The sequence below is a fragment of the Pipra filicauda genome, unplaced genomic scaffold (genome assembly GCF_003945595.2).
Source record: "Pipra filicauda isolate LSUMZ 115617 unplaced genomic scaffold, ASM394559v2 scaffold95_size2449627_pilon, whole genome shotgun sequence".
In the NCBI taxonomy this organism is placed as follows: domain Eukaryota; kingdom Metazoa; phylum Chordata; class Aves; order Passeriformes; family Pipridae; genus Pipra; species Pipra filicauda.
In genome coordinates, this window is record NW_024105153.1 from 1,723,579 (window position 1) to 1,747,172 (window position 23,594).

The 23,594-nt window shown below is 42.6% G+C and overlaps 1 protein-coding gene, 1 long non-coding RNA gene and 1 other non-coding gene across 4 annotated transcripts; 2 read left to right on the top strand and 1 right to left on the bottom strand.

The window, feature by feature from the left end:
- Window positions 1-54: 54 nt before the first annotated feature.
- POLDIP3 (DNA polymerase delta interacting protein 3) lies at window positions 55-16,950 on the bottom strand. 2 transcript variants are annotated; one of them, XM_027722609.2, is made up of 9 exons: window positions 16,836-16,950; window positions 13,164-13,551; window positions 10,247-10,321; window positions 8,331-8,426; window positions 6,363-6,545; window positions 5,352-5,429; window positions 4,637-4,766; window positions 3,720-3,786; window positions 55-3,397 (listed from the first exon to the last, which is right to left on the bottom strand). In XM_027722609.2, exons 1-9 carry the CDS (start codon window positions 16,892-16,894, stop codon window positions 3,223-3,225), a joined length of 1,251 nt encoding a protein of 416 aa, XP_027578410.1. In that variant the 5' UTR covers window positions 16,895-16,950; the 3' UTR covers window positions 55-3,222. The 2 variants fall into 2 exon arrangements, with proteins under 2 accessions (XP_027578410.1, XP_027578409.1); XM_027722608.2 differs by having other exon boundaries at window positions 10,247-10,324; window positions 16,836-16,948.
- LOC120325358 lies at window positions 16,755-23,594 on the top strand. The gene is made up of 4 exons (XR_005567304.1): window positions 16,755-18,455; window positions 20,023-20,077; window positions 20,337-20,519; window positions 23,460-23,594. It is a non-coding gene; the product is annotated as an uncharacterized LOC120325358 (long non-coding RNA).
- On the top strand, window positions 17,258-17,406 carry LOC113988809. Its single transcript, XR_003541024.1, has one exon. It is a non-coding gene; the product is annotated as a U12 minor spliceosomal RNA (small nuclear RNA).

Consider the following 23,594-nt stretch of genomic DNA (forward strand, 5'->3'; position numbering starts at 1 on the left):
CAAAGACAATTGTTTTTTAAAGACTTTTGTTACTCAGGAAAATTTAAAAAAAAATCACTGTTTACAGAGGAATTTGTATTTATGACTGAATGGAAGAGAGGACTACTCCAAAAATAAGATACTGAAGCAAGACTAATGCACGCAGTGACAAAACATGAAATGATGTGGAGAGTTGACCCAACCAAATATCCAAGTTAATGAACATTATCAGAAGGAATGGTACATGCAGAAGCCATGAAAAGATACCAAACTTGCACATTATGGTATCACTTCAGAAGTCATCACATTTTTGAAAAAGGAAAAAAAGAAACACCATTACAAATTACCTACCACCTGTCCTGGCCAGTTGTTTAATTTAATTACTAAATTAATGCACATTAATTTAGTGCAGGCAATCGGTATTTCATATGCAAGTTTATAATCTCTATCAGCCCAGGGGAAGAAAAAACAATGAAAATCAAACCAAAACAAAAAAAAACAACCAAAAATATAACCATGCTGCATGAGCACAAAGGTGGAGGATGTGAGGTCAGTGCTATGTAAGCAAATAAGATTAGCATGACAATTGCAGGACAACCAGGAGAAATTGGAGAGCTGCAAGATGAACTACCTGAAAAGGAGTAGGGAGAACTGATTACTTTCAGTGCCCAACCAAAGAAGCCATACTGTGGTGTATTAGAAGACTAAGATTAACTTTAAAGAACTGACCAAGAACAGAAGAGCAATGTATACCAAGACATTGCTGTAAGACAAATCATGGAGTGGTGTTTAGAGAATCACTGACATCACCAATTTATAAAAAAATAAAAATATACTGTCATATATCACAGAGCTGGAGAACGGAGCATTGGTTCTTCCAAAGAAGTATCTTAATGTCATCATAAACTCTCACAGATAACCTAAACACAATGCACAATTTAACAGGAAGTTAAAGTGCATCTTGCTGTTTGGCTTTTTAAATGGACATGAATCTCTTAATTTTAAAAAATGCTTGAATCTCCCCATTCTCTCAGAAGGGACACGAGATGCACTCACAATACACATCTTCACATTTCCACAGCTTTCTGTCTGGTTGATAATGAAAGCACCCTACCTTATCTAGAACAGGTACCCTGTTTCACAGCTGTTATTTTATAAAATTACTTTTTAAATTAGTAGGTTGTCAATAACAAATGCTCTTTTTTATTGTGACAAGAGAATTGGAATTAGATGGACACAAACAGCCCCCACTTAGTAGTAAGAGTCAACTGCTAATTTCTATGATCCAGATTAAAAGGTGGATGAGTATCAGTTCTTTCACCCATATGCTCCTCTTGCTCTTCATCGCATTATCAGTTTTGAAATTTCTGTTCATCTGAAACACATCCTTAGCTCACTGTTGGAACAACTCCACTTATCTTTAGTTGCTTCACAGCATCTAAAAAGGCTTAGAATTCACCCTCTTTATAACAAACGTTTATTCAGAAACAGGTAATACATTATCTTCCCCAACCCCTAATGTGTTTCCTCCCCCTTCCCCCCCCCCTTTTTTTTTTTATTAAAACACGTATTTGGTGGGCAATCTAAAAAAGGAGAACAATAGCTGTCTTAGGTCTCCTCCCCTACAAACATCTGCTGTTCACATGAAGCACCCTACCAGTAATGGTGTCGTTGGCTTTCTAAACAAAGAGAGTATTCCATAAAAACAAGTCCTGCCAAGTCCTCAGTTATTTCCATGGCTAAAAGGGTGAGACAGAGGAATGGTTTGCACGAGCCAGATAGAGCAAAGAGTTCACACAGAACAATAAAGCAAAAGAAACGTAGGGTTGACCAAGAAAAGGAACCTGGACCTACGAAAGGTACTCAGCAGAGCTGAACAGAATGAACAGGTTAGTCTCCTAGCTGGCAGGATCAAGTTCAAATCCCAACCTGATTCTGGAAATTGCTCTCAGCTTTCCTCTCTTATAATACAATCTGAACAAACACAAATGAATGGAGCTATTGGTACTTTCAACATCCAAGGCAACAATGCCGTACAAAGAATGAGAAGCACTGGAAGTGCCACCTGGTGGCCTGTCACAGACACTTACTGGCCCATAGCACATTCTCATGGTTCTGCACAGGACTTGAGACTCCTCTCCTGTGTTCCTTAGAATGCTAACTGCTCTCTGCTCCAAAATCTCTCTCTGAAGCCGTAACTGCAGCAATCATCCTTCAAATCCAGGTATGTCAACAGCATGCCCACACAGCAGCCAAACACTGCCCAAGTGGCATCTCTCAAAGAAGTGAGTTCTCAGACACAAAATAGGACTGCTTCAGGGGTAAAGGGTCCCATGTCCTCCCTTTTTATAGGAGAGTGGGTGAGTTAGAAGGTAAGCACAAAATTAATGTCCCTGCATCAGCAGGAGGATGGAATATAGTCTGATGGGAGAGAAATATCTGCATTTCTTCTAGCTCTGAACACAACTGGTTCTTAATTTTTCAGTCCAGAAAGAGGAGAGTAACATAGCCTGACCTTACAGAGCAAATATATTCATTGTAAAAACACCAGAACAACCCCACAGCATTACCAGAGTTGAAACCTCCCTTCCCACAGCACAATGGCTGGTGCACTTGTGCATATGTCCTTTCTGCCTGAGGCCTCTGTTGGCTGGCATACACAACAGGAAGCTCAGTTTTTCACACTCCTCAACGTCTCAGCTGCTGAGCAGGAACATGTCCAACAGCCAGAATGAACTGGTATGCCACCAAATGCACACAAGTCAAAGATGCAAGATGGTGCTTCCTGTAGGGAGCCCAACCTGACTTTGTACCCAGCGCAGCAACTTCAGAAACAACGTGGTGTTCTTGCCTGTGGACAATCAAGGGGATGCACCTTTTAGTTAAAAGTCAGTCAGAAGAAAAGAGGAGGAGATCACCACTCCTTCCCTCAAAGTCTATGTGCACTTTTAATGGCCACTGGGGGCTTTGGAGTAAAGGATGGAGTTACATGGTATATGCTTGGTAATACATTACTGGCAGAAGGGGGAGGTTATTCTTTTGGGAAAAAAAAATATGGAAGAAAACTCCAACTATGAAAACAGAAAGTACACACACAAGAGGAAACACTATCATACAGTAAAGTAGCGATCATAGAAAACAAAAAATTTCAAGGCAGGCAAATGCAAATAACATCTGCACTCCTGCACTTTCCCCACCCCCCAACTTATATGAGTTTTCCAGTCCACTGCTTGCTCCCGCTTCTCAGAGTTTAATTTTAAATTCTGTGGGCTGCACAGAGGCAGAGACCCCTGAGGATTTGAAGAGTGCCTTCAAGATAGTGTCAGGGTCCACTTCAGCTGGGGGATTTGAGGAGGTGCTTGCACTTGACCGGCGTGGTTCCCCTTCCTTCTTCACTGAAGGGGTATCGCTCAATCGGCTGGAGGATAAAAAACAAGCAGTATTTAACCTTTCATTATGGAATAAAATTTAACACTACGTCTGCATTTACTGTTATCAGTGTTGACCCTTACCAATACTGGAGATAAAGGTTTTAAATACGCTTTCCTCACAAGAAAGCATCATCTCAGACTATTTTTGAACCTCAGGGCTGAGAGCAGTATGTGGTCAACCTATATTGCACTCAGCTCAAGATACTGTGCCACAGAAAGGAAGAGAAGGAAAATATTCATGGGACAACAATTCTCAAAACAGAATTTGCAGAAGTGTTTGGTTCTTTTCCCCACCTGAAGGACACTTACAGCAATATAGACTGGTCTGAGGTGATAACATTCCCATTCATATGAAGATTGCATTTCATTGGTTGACCTAAATAAAAAAGTCATTCTATCAGAATTGGGGTAAGGCCAGATCCTTGAAATACCACACAACAGTGCAGGCAATAGAGTTCCACATACAGAGGAAACATGAGAAAGAACAGCTGATAAATCTTTTGTTGCAAAATCAGAGCAACAGAAAAGCCACCAAAATGCTCAGTACAATATGAAGGATCACACTAATTAAGAAATTACACAGAAGTACAAAGCCCTTAGCAGAGACACAAGAGGATTTCCTGTTCTTAGCTGTCTGCTCCTCATCTGACACTCATGTCGCTCATCTAGACAATGAAAAAGATTTATTTCCAGTTAAAAATTAACAGCTAATTTCCATCTAACACAACATTGCAGGTAGATCCAGGTTAAAAATCACATTGTCAAATGTTTATGCAGAAGCTGATACTGTTTTACAACTCCAAAATGTCTCTGACGACACCCTGAGACTATTGCAATTAGTTTTACTTGTACTTTGCAAACAGCTTTTCTGTAAGCAAGTAAAGCCTAGCTAAGGACTATCTAGTTCTTGGTACCAGATTAGAAACAAAATAAATTTCATCTGGAAGTTAGATCAGCAAACTCGCCAGGACCCTGCCTCCAGCTCTGAGCATTCTTTTTCTACGAAAATGTGGGTGGGGTTTTTTTATTTCACCTAAATAAACTGTGCATATATTCAGCTAGTTACACAGGAATGTATTATATTATCTAGCTCTTGAACTGATTTTCTAGCGTTCCTTCTGTCTTAGTAGCACAGGAGCATCTGAGATGCTTTTAAACTTTCCACTGAGGTGGAAAAGTAATTATTGATTTATTTATCCTAACTGCAACTCTGGCATCAAACTTACCATCTAAGCACCTGTTGTTGTACTTCTTATATGCTGCGATAGCATCTTCTTTCTTCACAAATACTACCTCAGCCACTCCAGGGTGCACCAGCCGGGCTCGCTTCAGAGCGCCACACACGCAGAATAACTCCTGAGGGCAGAGAGTTAGTCGTGGTGACCATGGTCACATCAAAGGCACCAAGTGAGAATGGCTTAGTTTCTTAATCGCACCACCCATCCTACTTAGAATGACCTAACAGAATCTGGACACTTGTCTTATTGTGCTTGTTATGGTACGATTACGTGGCACTAGTAATAGAGCTTACACAGGCAGAAAAGTTCAAGGCCAGTACTCTGTAACGTTTTCCACATAGGAAGACCAGATTCATTCTCAGCCTCATGAGAATGGAAGCCCGTAGATAATCTGGATGGGGGCACAAATTCAGGGAGAACACCCTGAACATCATTTGGCACGAACTCTTCTTTTAAGTGATGTCAGGTATCTCAGTACACCCTAGAAAGGCGATTTTCTCCTATCTTCTTAAGCACACACTTTTTTAAAAAACGTGAACAAAACATAATACAATCAGGAACCCTCAAAGTTTTTTGCAAGGAAATTAAACCACATCATACCCCTCTTCATTGCATTCACCATAGATCAACTGATTTATCAAAAAAGGTAGGATAAGGAAAGGAAGCGTCATTCATCCACAGTCCGGCAGTAAGCAACACTCACAACAATGTCTTCCTCTGTGACTCGAGGATGCAGATTATTTACGGTCATCTTTGTGCCTTCCAAAGGACTGAACGCCAGCTGCCAACACAAACAAATGCATCACATAAAAAAGGTCAGAAATACAGCACACAAGACAGCACAGCAGAGAAAGCATTAAGAAATAGGTAAGGGGATGTCCGGCAACGTCTCTACACACACACACACAGGAGAGAGCTACAGCTCGTAATGGGAAGTATCCATGCTTACGAAAGCCCAGCTCATCCGATGGCAAAAAGCAGCTCCTTTTCCATGCTAATTTCCCTTTGAAGTAACTTTTTGCTCCTATTGACAAGTATAACAGTAATTTAATCTGCATACATACGCAGTAGTCTCGTCATGCCCACACTTCTAATAGCGTTTCTCTGTTGCACTCTACACCAGCCAGCAAACCCCAAAATACAGCTCTAGCCCTTCAAGAGGTTGCTGAACTCAACATGCCTGGGAATACTTGGTGGGTTACCTGTACCCAACACCAGGCCAATTTGGCAAACCAATTCCAGGCAGGTTGTCTACAAATTGCCTGAGAAGTCTCATGTGTACAGCAAGAAGCTGTATTTAGAAGAATCCTTTTTTCTCCTTGCTAACTGAAGTGGACAGAAGACAACATATGAAAGAGTGTTAAAACACTACTCCTAGGGACATGAAAGCCACCAAGGAGTTTCAAAACAATAACTGCCACCTCCCTGTAATATGGATTCCTCCAGGACCACGTGCTCTTATGTCAGAGAGAAAGGTTGAGAGAATCAAGATGCACTGAGAACTCTCAGTCTCTCAAACTCTGAGGAAAAGGATGTTTAGACTAGTTTCAAATTCTTGGGACATGGATTGCAGTTATCAGAATAACCTTGATGGTGTCCCAGAAATAATGGTGAAAGGCAGGCAGAAATGAGCTGCTCACATGACCAATTAATAGCAAGTTTCAGATGTTTTAGAGACTTCTGTAAAGAGCATCTTCCCCTTCCCGGAGCTCACCTCAACAGGTGCCGGCTCTTTTGGAGGCTCTTCCTTTGTCACTAAAGTCCGAGACATGTTTGTCAAGGCCTTCGTCCGCATAGGAGAGGGAGGTGCAGGTGGAGCTGTGTATGTATCATTTTGGACCACTTTAGTCAGGGGAACAGTCTTGGACAGAGAGAATTTATTGCCGCTCACACCAGTCTACAGGAAGAAAAAAATAAAGTACCTCTGAGAGCTGCAGCCTACAAAAGTCATCACTCTTTTTCAAGCACCACCAGCAGAGTATTACTAGCATGCACTAAGAACTGCATGTCCTTCCCAGTGTCAAAAGCACTACAGTGCTGGAGAGTTTCAGCTCTGAAGACAAAAAAAAACCAGCTAACGCTTCTGGGCATAAACATAAAAAGATATGTTTATCCCGAAAGAGTACTTCCCTCATAAGCCCTTTTTGTTTTCATATTCTTCTTAAATGAACTTTAACAATGTGATCTGAATTTGAAAAGCTCCTTTCACCCAAAGATTTTCAAGTACTTTACAAAGTGTTCACAAAGATTGCTCATTAACAATAAGATTGAGCGGCCCTGGTACAAACAGCAATAATTCTTCAGAAACACCAAGCTAGGGCACACAACGGCATGGAGCATAACCTCTGCAGTTGGAACTACCCGAGTTTAAAGCTAGACTAAAAACTGTGCTTGGTAGCTGCTGTGAACATAAGAGAGAACAAATTTACTCCTGGAAAAAAACCCAAAATAACTTGTAAGATTATTTAAAAACCACAAATGGCCAGAAGCTTTATTCTGAATACCCAGGAAATAAACCCAGGGGATAATCATTGCACTACACTGCCTGTATGATGGTAAAACCACATGAATTTGCTTCTTCAGGACCACAGAATAACTTAGGGCAAACCTATGTCTAATCCCCATGTCCGAAACAGGGCTAACTTCAAAGACACATCAGATTGGCTCAGGGCCTTATCTGTTAACCGCTAATATCCAAGAATGGCTGCGCCAGCTGCTGACCAATACCTGTGAGAATTTTGCCAACTAGAATTTTTTTTGCTGCAGCACATTCGTTGGTTCATTTTCTACAGGGTCACTCCTGAAAATAACCTGAGCCTTTTGCCTTTTCCATGACCACACAGCAAACAGTGAGAGTGGACAGATTTCACTACAGCCTTCTCAGCCTTGAGACACTGCTCTCTCACCCTCTCCTCACACATAATATGCTGCAGCTCTCTGACCACCCTGTTGTAATGGTTCCAGTCGGTGTCCTTGTATCACAGTGCCCCCAGGTGCATTCTCAAAATGCCAAACAGGAACCATTACCTTCCTTGACTTCCTGGCTATGATCTTACTACATCTACAGTTGGCCTTTGTTGCTGGAAGGATGCACTACTAACTCATTCTTAGTAGATCACACAGTAGGACCCCCAGGCTCTTTCCTACAAAGCTGCTTTCTAGCCAGTCAGTTCTCAGCTTAAGTTGCAGAGGGTTATCCCCTGCCAAAAGCAGGACCTCACATTTGTCCGTACTGAAATTCCACCTTCTCCAGAGCAAGAGTCCTCCCCAACAAGATGCCAACTAAGATTTCATCTGGCAAGAGATTTCCTGCTTTGATGCCCAGTCTCTAGAAGTAGCAGAAAGCTTCCCTTGCTGGTTTGCTCAAACAATAACGAGATAAGTTAAATACACTTCCTCAACAAGAAGGACGTGAAGAGCCAAGATGTAGCAACCTGCCAACAAGGCAGAAAGCACACATTCTAGCTGCAAAGAGCCCATAAAATCAGCTACCCTAAAAGAACTCTGTTCCAAAAATAACAGCAGAAGCATTGGCACAAAGGAAGGGTGGGGTGAAGAGCAAATATTTGAGGAGAAAGCATCACCTACATACTTTAAAAGAACATAAGCCCTGTAAAGCCAAGCCTGCGTGTCCATGTAATGTGAGCATGGCATGGTGGGGACTGCTAGGATAATTCCTTACCGAATTGTTCAGGAAACTGTTTGTGGTGGTGATTTTCATCTGTTTGCTAGGAAGGGGAGAGACACTCTCATCATCATCTTCCATGTCATACAGACCCTGCAGAGAAGCAAGGTTACAGTTTACAAGCAGATAGATTTAATCTAGACATTTCTAAAATAAGTAGTTTTCCCTTGTCTTTAACCATGTTCAGGTAATGAACATGACTGCACTGGACTTGACTCCTGTCATTGCAGCTTGTGGACACAGAAGGTACACAAGTCCATTTCAAAACATCAGTGTAAAATCTATCAGTCTTCTCCCGAAATTCCACAGTAAAGCTGTTTCCCTAAGAGTACTGAAATCACATACAGATTCATCTAATCGCTAGACCTCATTAGGACTGTAGAAACCACATTACTGGAATAAAGCCTCAGCGTCTTAATTTTTAGCACCCTGCTACCTTTAAAGTTGAAGCCTGTGCATGTGATTTTTAAATTGGGTTTTGTTTTTTTTTAATTAAGCAGATGCCTGCTAAATACACCTAAATTGAACATTCCTTTGGAATAGGCTGCTTTCCTCAGCACTGCACATATCCATCTGGCACTACAAAACACTGCACTAGAAGGTTTACCGAATAATTAATTTCCCAATTTAACTTAATGCTCATAGCCCTGCCTTAAAATACTGAGGCGAACTCCTACACAAGTATTTTTTTTCATAGACTCTCAATAATGTTAAGAAAAAGTCTAGACACAAATGGCACTGCTCAGAACATAAGAAGTCACAATTCCAAGCAGCTTTCCATTAACTCAGCAGAAGGGTAGAGAAAAACAGTGGGATTAGCAACAAGAGCTTTCAAAATCAGTGGGTTGTCATAGTCAGCAAGATTCTGATTTACAAACAGGGAAGTTGTTCCAGTCACAGAAATGCTATGAAGGAAAAAAAACAAAAGGGATGAGAGAACAGAGGACAATTGTGCAGAAAATAAAAGAGCTGGGAAAAACACTAGCCATCAGGATAATGGACTTGAGTTTGAGACAAATAAAATGGATTCTAGGTGTACAGGGATAAGGTCAGAATAATGAAGACACTTCCTTAAGTGACAGCATCTGGGATAGGTGAGGGTAGCAGGCCAGCATAAAGGTAACATACATAAATAGCTAAAGTTACCATAATCAAGGCCAAAAAAAAAATCCATTCAAAAAAGGACACGATATTGTGAATGTCAGTTTTCCAATACTTCATGTAATACTTTATGTGTATACACACAAAATACAAAATAACACAAGTAACAGAAACATGTAATTCCTCTCTGAAAACACCCAAGGTAGTAAGGTGGTTGAATGGCTGGGGGCTGTGACAAAGTACCAGAAGAGATGGCGCAAATTCTAGGGTCTTTCTCAAAATCTGCTTGATAAGGGATAAGGCAACTTTGAAAGTACATCAGAATACTAGTTAACATCATTCACTATCAAGTTTCCAGCAGGTACCCAGAGCTGGGATTTTTTCACAGGAAGGTTATAACTTCTCCCACCTCACTGAAGCACATTTGACCATGTACAATCATATCGACTCTCTGAAGTGCTGGCAGCATGGTGAATCGATACAACCAACAACCTGATCTGATGTGGTGTCGCTGAGAAACTCACAGAAAGACAGAGCTAAAGGTCACGGTCTCTAGAGAACAAAACACATCAGCACATACAGGCATATCTACTTCTCATTCACACAACACACAAGGAATCAAGATCAGTTATACTAAACAAAAACCTCAACTACCATGAAAGTATATTAATCACACAAGAATAGGAAACCAAGCTGATGGAGAATTTCCAAACACCTTCCTTTCCTACTTCGACTTTTCTTTGCACCTGCCAATGTTTATGGACAGATTTCCTTCCCTGCCAAAGGTAACAGAGCACAGAGCAGGTACACACCTGTTTGTGTGTATGGTTGTTCACCACATTGATCCTCATTCCTGCTGGATGAGAGTGTCCAGGAACTGGTGCCTTCTGCTACAGTTAAGAGAAAAATAATCAAAACATTAAATATTACAGTCCATCAGGTCCCCATTTCAGAAGATCAGAGCTGTTAGTTGATACTCTCTTGCTTTAAAGTATATTACAACAATATGCTCTTAGATAACATCTATGCTTCCTGTAATATGTTCAGTATGAGAGAGACTCACTTAAATTGAAGAAACTAATACCTAAGGCCACACAAAGAAACTGATTCAAATTACTGAGGTTTTAGTCCAAGATAATTGGGAAGGGATAGCCCTGCCAGGCTACATTTCTGCCAATACAAAACCATGAATGGGCTAAATCAGAAAGTAAGCATCTCTTCTTTCATGCTATAGGCAACCAAACATGAATATCTCTATCAAACTCAACAAGCTGGGACACAACATAATTCAGTTCCATTTTAAAGGAGAAGCATATACTGCCCCATAACACTACAGCTGGAATAAGCTGTAGTGGAATAAAATCATACACAGGATAGTGTAGCTGCTCCTTCTGAACCCATTACAATGTGAAACAGGGACGCCACAACAGAGCAGTCAGGAAATATAGCTGTTCAATAACTGAAATTGTTGCAAAATAACTGAAGTTTAGCAATTGGTAGTAGAATGGCTAAGGCTTAATAAGAGAGTAGGCCTAGAAAGCAACACTCCAAAGTAGTAAGTTAGCAACCTTGTTTGTGAGCATGGAGTGTTGTGCTGAAGAAGTAGAAACAATAATCAAAGGATTTAGTCAAGCATGTACATAATGATTTGTTACCTAGGATGTGGTAAGGGTCTGTTAAACAGTTTCTAGGAGTAAGACAACCTAAGCAGATTTATGATTAGAGTAGATGATTATTAATTGTTATCAGTATGAAGTATGAGCTTGTTTGTAACTGTACCTGGTTTGCTGTGGAAACTGTAACTGTTTTGCTGTGGAAACTGCACGTAAACTTGTTTGTGTATAAAAGCTGAACTGAGAATGAGGGTCTTTGGAATCCTGACTTGGGACGCTAGTCCTCAGGTTCCCGGGCCCCGAATAAAGCACCGCATAAACCGGCACTCAGTTGGTTTGTGTTTTTGTTACAGGCAACAAAATCATGCAACAGTGCCCTCAAAAAACACCATTTTGTTTTTTGGAAAAGCTGGAAGCTCTCCATTACAGAAAAAAATGGATTTTCTAACAAAAATACTCCACGCAGGCACTAAAATCTTCAGATTTGCATTTTCTCTAGACTGTAACTTACACCATAACACCCTCATGTTTCAATTTGCTAAACAATTCAGAAACAAGGATACCCACCCTACAGAAACAGCAGCAGACCTACAGAAATTCTTTGGGTTTCAAAGACTTCTCCTTGCTTTATGAGAAACAAGACCCCAGGACAGGACATCTAGAGCTGTGTGCTACACCTTGGACCAAGATACTCTAGTTTGACTGCTCAATATTGGGAAGATAAGAGCGTCATGGGCAATTTGGAATTTTAGTGTAAGTATTTTTAAAAATTATTAGATAATTGCTCGTGTGCAAGGTTCTGTCTACAGTCTGAATCACCATTATACTCTATAGTATTTTTCCTTGCACTATGTTGCCTAACAAACAGAAAACACCATTGGTCAAACCAAGTCACAAAAAAAACCAAAAACCCAACGGTCAGAAGCAGCAGCCACTGCACCAAGTCTCTGGAAACTACTTTAACTCCTAGGAACTTTATAGAAAATGTTCAGCTCCTAAGGATTGATGGTGGTGATTTGGCTTAGGACAGCAAGAGTACTAATTACCATACTAATTAATGACTACTGAACAGACTGCTCTATTGCTCTGCGATTAGCCCTTCTTACAGCCACAAGAGCCCTTTCTCACGCAGAGCAGTGGGAAACTTCCAAGGCTAATTTACAGAAGAAACATGTTTGATACTCCTGAGCAAAACCCACAGCTGAAAAGAAAGCAGACTCATCAAGGCTTTCAAACTGATGAAGTTTTCTGACTATGTGTAAGCACGCTGCTGATTTTGGGGAGGACAAAAATGAAAGAGAGAGGCTAGGAACTTCAGTTCCATGCTTGTAGAGGTGAGGAGCAAAACCACTCCTCAAACAACGACCCTGACAGTCTAGAAACTTCGGAGTCTGCCCACAGTACCTAACAGAGTTCAACACCAATTGTTTCTCCAGGAAGCTGGCTAAGAATCAAGTTGCTGCACACACAGCAAAGTGCAATTAGAAAACTGGCCAAGGAAATCAGCAGGTCAGGCTGACTAACTGAGTATAGCAGAAATGAAATAAATCTTGAGCCTCAGCAGGAATGCATCATGTAATCAGGCAAATCCCTGGAAATCAGGGCTTTCCTGAAAACCATAAAAAGAGAAAATTGTAGAAGAGCTCATTGAATTTTAGATCTTCTTAGATACAAACACAGCTGTATATTCTAAACTGTTATCTCACCACTAGGATAAACCAGTTACCTAGACAGGACATTCCACCACATCAGAATTGCAAAGATAAAAGGTATAAGAATGACAAAAAAACCCGCATCATTTTCTTTGCATTTAGGTGTAGGTGGGAAAGAGTCTACTTAACCATTCAAGGCATCTGCTTTAAAGCTGACAGGAGCACTGCTTTAGTCTTTTTGGGCCCAAAATTAAAATGGAAGTGTAAATGAAAGGTGTGATTCTATGAAAAGCCCCAAGCAGCTGCAAGGACACAGAAAAAGATCAGAATCCTGCCCCACAGGCTGGAACAAACTGTATCATCATCGCTTCTACTGTAAACATATGAACATATTAATGTATTATCATGTCTACTGCACTGCTGTAGAATAACTGAGGGGCTCAGAGGTGACTTGCTTCACCTACTTGGATTGTTTTGGTGATTTTCATGGCTAGATTTACTGTCCCCACAGCTGGGCTCATAGCAGCTGGAACGCTCCTTTTTAAGCTGATCTTCTCTCTGGCATCCACCACTTTGGTCACCTTTTCGGCAGCAACACTTTGCTGCTTACGGGAATTCAACATCTCTCGAGCATCCTGCACCTTCCCTTTGATTTTGAACCGAGCGTCCTTTTGAACCAGTTTTTCACGGGCATCTTTAACCCCCAGTTTGTGTCGGGCATCAGTGAGTCCAATCTTCTGTCGGGCATCAAATGTCCGCTGGAAGCCGACAGCTGACGACGATCTATTTAGAAGATTTTGCTGGATCCCAATGCGAGATCTTACACCTCCAAACACTGGCCTTGTGTTAAGTCTGGGGAGGGGGAAAAAAAAAAAAAAAGAAAAGAGAGTTTCAGACATTATGTGATACAGTGTCAATAAAAGTATTTGTGTTGCTGCAAATAAAAGCTTATTATTACTGCACAGAAATCCACTCAGATTGGATGTCTAAATACAAAAGCAGAGTTCCTAAGCTGTTTTATGCTGGATTTTACTTTCTACATAAACAGCTAAGGAACTGATTTCCAAAATCCATCCTTAAGATCACATTTACAAACGACAGGGTCTGACTTCAGCTGTGCTAAGTACATACTACATTTAACCAAAATTCAACAACTCAGGTACTTTGGAGAAACCTTTAAAGACAAAGAGGAACAGAAATAGACTTTTTAGCCCTAGGACTGAACAGGTCTGCTAAAGCATCTTTTATAATACAATAATATAGCCCAGTACAAAGGAAACATGGAACTACACGATTTCAAGAATTCTGGGTTGCAAGTTCAGATTTGGGGGAGTATAGCAACTTGGATTTTAGGATGGACAAGCACCAGCAACAATCTCAGTTCAAAGCCACCAGTTTCAAGGTTGATTAGCTTCCAGCAAGAATAGTTACCAGTCAAATTACTTTTTAACGTGACTGCCTCTTCTTTAATCTACTAACAGAACTACTGCACTCAATGGCCTTTACTTTTTAAACACATCATTATCACAATACTGAGCACAGAAAGATAACAGCCCACAGAAAGGACCACATTTGCACTTGTACACAAGTATTCCTAAGAAGCAGCACAATATGGAGTGAAAGGTAAAACTAGCTTCTTGTTACAGGTCTGATACACTTTTTTCAAAATCTGCCCTAAAAACCAAAATAGCTTATCTGATTTTTTAATCCCCTTCCTTTTGTAAGTATTTTTAAGGTTTCCTTCTTCTCCATTGGATTTTTTTTTTTAAAAAAAGGATGCCAAAGTACTAAGAGAAATTTTAAAGTTAAGCTACTAAAAAAATATTATTCTTGTTGACTTTTTAAAACTCAAAATAAGCTAGAGGGCTACAGTGTTCATCTGCTTTCTGAAATGTGTCGTCCAGTACTATAAAGTCTAAAAGTAGGTATCTAGAATTTGTTGTCATACTCAAAAGGTTAACATCACAAAATCAAATGATGATGTTATTTCAACTCTTCATACAGCTTTATATCAGTACTTCCTGATCCAACCCCACAATATATATATATATATATATATATATACACATTTACAGTCGTGTATTCGGTGGAGAGATTCGTAAAATAAAACAAGGAGAGGAAAGACTGAACCTCTGCCTCTGCCTCTTTCATTCTTGTGTCCCAACATCTGGAGAGGTGGGACTGGGGTCCCATTTTGTTACCTAGCTAAGAATCCTATAGCTGCTCTCTCATACAGCCAAAGCACAACAGGTAGAAGAAATAGGAGTATTATTAAGACCATTTATTAAAATATATACAGAATAATACAGAAGACTAAAAATACCCATAAAGTAACAGCCACAAAGCAAGACTTCCCTCATGATTTTAAAAAGCACTGATTTAGCTATGTTGAAAGCATTTCTTTAGAGTGCCACAAAGGGCTTGATGAGTGGTTCTTTCTAATTGAGCATGAAAGAGGTCAAAATAAAACAAGAAATATATGTATCAGCATTTAAGCCAGCATTAGTTAAAACTGTTAATGACACCAATGAAATTGGTTAGGAAACTCTGTACTGAGGATTACACCATTTCTGAAGACTTGTGTTTATCCTAGTAAACAACTCCCCTCCATAGATAACTGCTTACCCTACAACAGCATTAACTACTTAGGTACTTTGTGCCACAGCACCTGAAATAAAAACAGATCTCAAACACCTAATTCACTTTCCAGAATTCCAAGTTCTCACTTGAATATTTTGTGGGTTAGTACATTTCATTGGTTAAGATTTTTCTACCATTTCATGTAGAGCACTGAACGGCATGGATATAAGGATTTCAGTTTACTCAGTTTATCCAGCCTTCACAAAGTCAAGTTTGCTACCTCAGGAATCTATACAGTGAGCTAAACATGACAAACAAGAAAAGTGTAAGGCACAAAAATTCTTACAGTGGGATTATTGTTCAGCAAATAAAAGCAGGAAGAACTCCTGGAAGAAATGAGAGTTAAGGAGGGATTTGAAAAAGGATAAAGTAGGTACTTGGGGCATAGTAAGCAGCCTAGGACTGTTCCAAATATGCAGGATAACACGAATGAAAGTGCAAAGCCAAGGCCTTGTCTAGACTAGGATTTAAATATGTTTGAATATGTTTTGCTAGTATGTTAGCAAATAAATTTCAAAATATTACTCGAGACATATAAGTGTATATACATTCAGAGTTAAAAAAACAAGAGTAGTAAATAAAAAGAGCAACAACAAAAAAAACCCAACAAAGCAAAAGCATGCTGAGCTAACACAGGTGGGGGAAAATCCATGGACAAAGTCTTCAGAAGCATCAAGAGAGTATGGCAAAAGGGAAAACGAAAAGCTACCGAAAGAGATGCCAGGTAAGAACTGCCAGCTGCTGCACTGGAGTAAACGGGCCAGCCTACACCGCCGACAGCTGCTGTACAAAGAATCAAGCTGATCCTGGAGCTGATCTGCAACATGCTCCACATCCACACAAGCATTTCAAACAATCTGTCGGAGCACCATTAGCTACGCTACAGGGACTACAGCCTCCGAGGGTCGGGCAGCGATGCAGGCGAAGCCCCGGCAGTCTCGCCCGTCGGCCCCGCTCGGTTACGGCTCCCTGAGCACCTCCACCCTCCCGCGGCTCTCCCACAACGCACCGAGCCGCTCCGGGGAGGGCGGGGGGACCGGGCACCTCCAGGCAGTGCCCGGACACCACCTGCGGCCCGGATACCGAGGGGGCCGAGGGGCGCCGACCCAATACGGGGAGCAGCGCTGGGTTAGTCGGCGGGGAGGAGCAGGAGGTGGCAGGGACAGCGCAGGGTTGGTGCCGAGACTCCCGAGGGAAAGGAGAAGGGATGCGGCAGTGGGTGCCCCTGCCCCGCTGGGGCAGCGCCGGGCTGGGGGCGAGGTGGGGGGGCCGCCCCCGCCCAGCCCTGACCGACGGCCGCCGCCACCAATCGCATCGCGGCGCGGCCCCGCAGCCCAACGGCCGGACCAATGGGAGCTCGAGGGCGGGAGCACGGTCGGGCCGCGCCGAGGCAACTGCGGCCCGCAGCACCCGGACCGGGGCCGCCGGAAAGGAGACGCGAAGAACGGCCGGGGGCCGCCGGGCCCGGGGCGCTGCGTCGCCCTCCGACCGCTCACCTCCCCTTCACCGTCACGCCGCGTTTCCGTATGAGCTCATCCAGAGACAGGTCCGCCATCTTGTGGCGGGCCCCAACGACGAGACGCAGCAAGGAAGCCCCGGAGGTGACACCGTAGGACTTCCGGCTATCGCCCCGCCCCCAGAAGATCGACGGGCCCCGCCCTCGGCCCCTCCCCGTGCGGCGGGGAGCGCCCACAACCCCCCGCGACGCCCGGGCCGCTCATTTGCATACGATTCCGAACGCCCCGGTGCGATTCTGCTCGCGCAGCGGCTCCGTGGCGCAGAAGGGACAGGGACCGGGCAGAAACTTAAGGGAACCGTCATTGAACTTATCCGTCATGAGATAACGTGGGGATCCTCTCGCCCTGACCTATAGAGCTAGCGCGCAGAGGTCTTCTGGCGGAGCTGAGGAGAAGGGGTTATGCCTTAAACTTATGAGTAAGGAAAATAACGACCCGGGGTGACGCCCGGGTCCTCACTGCCTATGTGAGAGGAATTTTTGCGCGGGTACAGGTCGCCCCCGGGTGCCCCGCCTACTTCGCGGGATGCCCGGGTGCCGTGATCTGCCCGACCCTCTGTGCCGCGCGTGCCAACGACAGAGCTCTTCTCTGTGTTCAGCCGCACTGCTTGGGGATGTTTACGGCCCGCTCGTAGCGTCATCCGCCCACTGTGATGCGGCCGGACACCGCCTCCTCAGTGCTCTAGCGCGTGGTTACCGGGAATTCGAATTACTGTACAGATCAAAAATAGCTTAACTAGTCTCCCCCCTCCTGCCGCCTTCACTGATCTGCCTTAAGGGCCTTCACGAAGCTAAGAAATACATCAACCCCCTCCTAATATATCATGTGTCTGCAGGAAGTGATTCCTTTTCTATGCTTCTGACGGAGGAATTAGGCTATTCAAAATCAGACTAAAATTGAAAAACGGCAGTGAAAGGGAAAACTGTCTTATGCAGCTTGGGCGGAGGTGAGCTTCCAGGGATGCCTCCTGCCCTACCTATCTTGACCTGCGGGACTGTAGCTCTGAGTCTCACTGTAGGTCCTGGTGCTGCTGAGCCTCCCTCCCAAAGCCCTTTTGAAGCACAGAGCACCCCCAGGGCCTGCAGTGTGGGGTTTCTTCCTGTCGTTGGAAAACACTTCTCCAAAATGCAGTTTTGCTTCCGCCTGCAGCTCTGTCTGATCCCCGGCACCTGTCACGAGTTTCACTTGTGACCCCTCCACAGCCTCCCTGTTACCTTCCTGCCATCTCCCCACCACAGCATCCTGAGCTGTAGTAACTCCAGGGCATTGCCGTGGATGCGGCAGCATCCAGCGTGTTGCTGCAGAGCTGGCGGCCCGTGTGTACTCCATGCGAGATACACGAGGAAAACTCCTGGACTTCAGTAGAGCAGAAGCTGCCAGTGAGAGCCCGGGACAAATGCAGAGGAGATGGGCACCGCTGAGGCGTGTTCACAGTCACACAGGCTCAGGATCCCACAGCACTGATTCCGTTTCAGGAACGTTTCAAGCCTTGGTGAGCCTATAGTCATACCAGCGGTGACACCAAGTCTCTGCTTAGTTGTCCACTGGTGCTTGATCCAGTTCCAGGGTGGAACATGACTGCATTACTCTCAAATTAAGGTACATAAATTGTTAGCCCTTTTTGTGCTGCCTTTCTGCAGGTGTTGAGGTACTTGATCAAACTGAGGTGGTGGGGTGTATGATGTGTCACATTTGTTTTGCTGTTGCAAAACTAACAAGCGACATTTGAGAAAATTTTTATAACTCTAAGAACAGCCCAAGAGGTTCCAGACTAGAGCTCCATCTAGCCAATATCCTGTTTCCAACCTGCAAGGACCACCAGTGGGGGTCTCTGCCAGACACCCTTTCAACCTCAGTGCTCTTTGTGCAGCCACAATGCCCTTTGGCAATACCTCCACTCTGCTGCATGGTGAACCACATCCTCCTATTCATTTTGCTTCCGTCTGCCTGGTCCTTTCAACTGAAGGTGAAGAGTGCACTCTCTCTTCCACCTGTGATCCCTGAAGTCATCTTCTGTCCAGATGAAGAATCTAGGCCTGCTCAGACATTCCTTCAGTGAAGCTCCCTTCCCTCTTCAGCACCCCCCTTTCCATGCTAAAGTCTCTGTGGGAGGCTGGTTAGGGGGCATGAGCCTTGCCATTGTGGGAAGGAAGACTTTAAACCTCAGGATCTCCCACTGCCCAGATTTCTGATTATTTTACTCTCCCTGTGAGACACAACAAGCTGCAGCTCAGGTTTCACAGGTTCCTCCAGTCTCCTTTTCTGAGCTGTGAATGAGAAGTCAAATATTTGCTCAGGAATGGGCCTAGGCCTCTGCTTCCCTCCTTGAGGCTGGGAGAGGGGGGAAGGTGCAAGCAGCAGCAAAGAGATCTCCCTGAGTGCAGGGATCACTACAAAGGGCTTCTTGCCCAAACGTGATGAGAAACTTTCAGGCCTACCCTTTGCTTTTCCAGAGATGGGTTCCTTGAGCACGTCTTGTCAGCTGAGACCCCACAACGTGGAATTCAGAACAGAGGAGACCATTTCCCCATCTCTAACCAATATCTTTTTAAAAATATTAATTAGGAAATTATGCAAAGGACTTCATATTAACCTTGGGATAGTATATCACACAGCGTCTGATTTAAAATATTACGTTTGTTGCATTGTATAGAGGCACATGAAGCAGCTAAAAGCAGAATGATGTGGCCAGAAAGAATGTCAGATAAGTTGCCATGGAGCAAGATCACATCATTACTCAGTCCAGATAAAGTCCCTTGGTCACGACTGACTACAGGTTTAAATGTGTGTCCTTGCTCTTCAAAGGACAGAAATCTGTGTGCCTGGTGTGTCAGAAGCCAAATAACTTTTCTAGCTGATATCAGTTAGAAGAGATCCTAACCATCTAAGCTGTTACTGAAAACTTAGTTCTTCTCTATTAATTATTACAAAGCTGTCAAAACTTTAGTATGTAGGCAGTACACTCCTCTTGGACTGCATTAATACCATCACCATAATCATTACCTTGACACAGAAATATTTTATATGAAAATTATTAAACAATTTTGTTATTGAACCCAAGGGGGAATTAGCTGCTGTAAGGGTAATTTCTCTGTCAGGTTTTGTACAATGAAGTAGAATATTAATAATTACAATAACAATTTCTTGACTTTTTTTTTTTCCATAGGGAAGACACAGAGACCTGAACATTTTTGAAGGTTATACCAGGAATGTCAGTTAATGTGAGTTCTGTTTGAGTTGTAGTTCTTGTTTACGTTAGTAAAGTGAGATTTGGCTTACTCTGCTAATTATTTATTGAAACATCTTTCTTAATAGGAAATAAATTATTTTAAAAAAGAATAGAAAACAAAAAAGTACCACAATTGGGATTTAGATTGGAATAAAACATTTTCAGATGTAATGGGATATTCTTATTATGGTAAAAGTTTAAACTATTAGCAAAATACACAGGACTGGCCTCTTTTTTTCTACTTTGTCCAGGTTAGACGTGGGTGCTGCAGCAGGAAAGGCCGATTCTCACAGCCTGGCTGCGGGGGCTTTGTCCTGCCCAGGCAGAGGAGACAAGTGCTCGCTTCCTCCTAAGCTCGCCCGCGTCTGGCAGCCAGTTGTGGTAATGCTTTTGTGCTGGCATCAAACACTGGCACTGCCAGCATGAGCCCCTCAGTAAGTGTTTTAAAGTTTCTTACTACTTAAACTTATATTGTTCAAAATGATGTGGTGAGTTACTCGACATACCTATTCAAAGGAAAGTTCGTTTTGCTTTTTAGTGCTGTTATTTTACTTTGTTTCATTTGACATTTCTGTAACAAGCAACCCTTTTGATTTCTTTAGTAATGTTCCGACTTTGCTCTTCTTGAGCTGAATACAATTTTCCTTTTAGCCCAGATTTTGAATCCTTTGTGGTTGGGCTGCAGGCATGTTAGGGAACTGGTTCCCAAACAAGCTTGGCGAATTGAAGAACCATGTGAGAAGTTAAAGTGCTTCTCAGTTAGTACAGTTGTAAAAGGCTATATTCTGAATCTCCATTGTACTGGTTTGTCCGAGAAGAGTAATTTCTGCATGGAGACACCTCCCATCACACAGATACCTACCACCTACATAATTTTTCAGAAGCTGGGAAAAGACCATATTTGTTCTTTGTAACATGGTGCTTATTGCCTGCATGTCATTTAAGCTATGGCAGTTCATTATAAATTTTTTACACTTGCTGAAGTTTTTGAAAGCAGGAAAGCAATAGGAATTACATTATGTAAGGCTGCTGTCTTGTAAATTACAGTGTTAAAGAGTTTTATTTTTCCCAATGTTCTCAGTGACAGAGAGAGAACAAAAAGTCTGCTTCTGATGTTGGGAGATACTGGGAAGTGTATGTAAAGCCTGTTAGAAAGGCTGCAGCAGTGCTTGTAGCTTTCTGAAGACTTTTAAATCAATCTTTGAAATATAAAGCTTTGCAACTTGAATATTTTAGCCTATCAAAAATGTTGTTAAGGAGAGAAAAATCAAAGGAAAGGACCATACATGAGGAGATGCAGAAGCGATGAGATAAAACTGATGTAGAGCATAGGACCAGACTGGGAGAACCACAGGGTCTTAAAGATTAGACCAAAAAATTTCTATGCAGATAACAAATAGAGCATGGCAGCTTGCCATATGTGTAGTATTATACCTATATAATCACATGACATTTGGCTCAGGGTCATGTTGAAACTTCTGCTTGCTGGTACTGGGCAATTTTCCTGTCATTTACCTTCTAAAGCCTGGAAAAGATAAAATACTAATGCACTGCTCATCTGAGTCTGCAACACCTTGCAAGGTATGAAAAAATAACTATGGTGGTTCTTTCTTTTTGTGAAAGTTGTAGGAAGTATGGTGCATATCTAATTTTAATTCACCTGCTCGATTCCATAATAAATATTTCCAATAAAGGTCTTTTACAGTCAGTTTCTCAGCGTACTGTGGTTTTCTAAAAGCCAGTTTTCTTACACATACCTGCATCCCAGCTCATGTTGTCAGTAAACTGCAACATGCTTACTAATATTGAATCCCTGAGAGAAACAGAGCAATTTGCTTGCTGGGAGCTGCACAGAAATTTGGCTTTCTTTCTGGGGGCCTATTGAGAAAATCCCAGGGAGTTTGTGCAGTGAAGGAAACTGCTGGACTTGAAAGAAGAACTGGAGAAAAGGACTCGGCAGGCACACAGCAGGATTTTAAGTCTTTTTTATTTGGTAATTCTCAAGTTGCTTACAGAATATTCTCTCACACAAAATCACATGAATGTGCATTTGCCTCATAACATCACCCTTATGCCATGAAATACAATCTTTAGAGCTCTTTGGTCAAGAGCTGTGGCAGGTTTGTGGCTGAACAGCTGTGGGAGTGGTAAATTGTACAGATGTGGGAAAGCAGCTGAGAACTAACAAGGCAGGTGGCATTCGTGAGGAGAAAAGTGGCCTTTTGGCATATAAGAGTGAGCCTCTGTGTCTGGATACACAGGCCAATGCACTGCTGTCTTCTGAAAGTCCATTGTAGCCTTTGTGACCTTTGTCTTTTAGCATCTTATCTCTTTCTCAGCTAAGTATACTTTTACCCAAGAAGGATGCCTGTTTCCCAACAGGCCATCTTCATCCTCGCTGCTTATTTGCTAGCACGAAACGTGAGCCTGCAGTTTTTGCACCTGCTGTAGGCACATGGGAGGTCAGGGATAGCACTGCTGTTGTGGGTCATGCAAAGTGTTGGTCCTACTACATGCAAGTGCCTCCATAGGGTGGTTGAAAGCGCCACTGGTATCTGATAATGTCATAAACATTAGTGAAGAGCAGGTAGGGTAGGCTGGAAAAACAAAACTCTTTCCACACAAATACTGTTTGGAAACAGCAAGGAACAAATGTTACATAAAATGTATGCATGCCATTGAGGGAAATATCTTCAATTTTTAACACATTTGTTAATAATTATTTATCCCAGGGGTCCCAGGCTGGGGTTGTCTAACTTACTAGCTCTGAGAAGCAGGTAGTGTATGGGAGAAAGAAAAGTATCATATTGCACAGCAGCTGTTTCATCTTCTTATAGCCATATACATGAGTAGCCTGACTCTGAAGTCATGCTACTTTTCATCCCAGACTACACCTTTCACAATGGTTTGTTCCCCACATTTCATTATAGGCCACAGAAATACTGTTTTTTTCCAGTACACCATATCTTTCTTGTCCACGTGCTCTAAATCCTCTGTCAGTCTTCCCTCTGCGTTCCACTCCGCTTTAACTGGAGGGTCCTGAAGAAGCAGCAAACAATAAATCCTGCAGCACTGCAGTATGAACTGGCTTTGGATGACAGTTTCTGCGTGAATGCCAGCTTTCTGAAAATGAAATGAGGAGAGTTTTCAAAGCTTTGTAATGTTATGATGTTACATTACATTGCCTCCCTGCTCTCGTTCTGTGCAGCTGCTCCACATGAACTAAGCAGTCAAGAACTTCACTTGTCAAAGCTGACGGTACTATTTGAGTGGGACATTCAGGGGTCCCAAGGTACTTTAAAGGTTCTTTTATTTACTACGTCCTGGCTTCTGGATTATTCCAGCATCCTGCAACTGTCTCTATTTCCTCATAGAAAGATCTGCAAGGAACTCGATAAGGCCAAGCTTTTTGAAAGGCCCAGCAAGCTGCAAAAGGACGAAGCTCATCTTTGGAAGTTTCATATATATGTGATATATATGTCATGTATCTTTCATAAAAAAAAACCTGC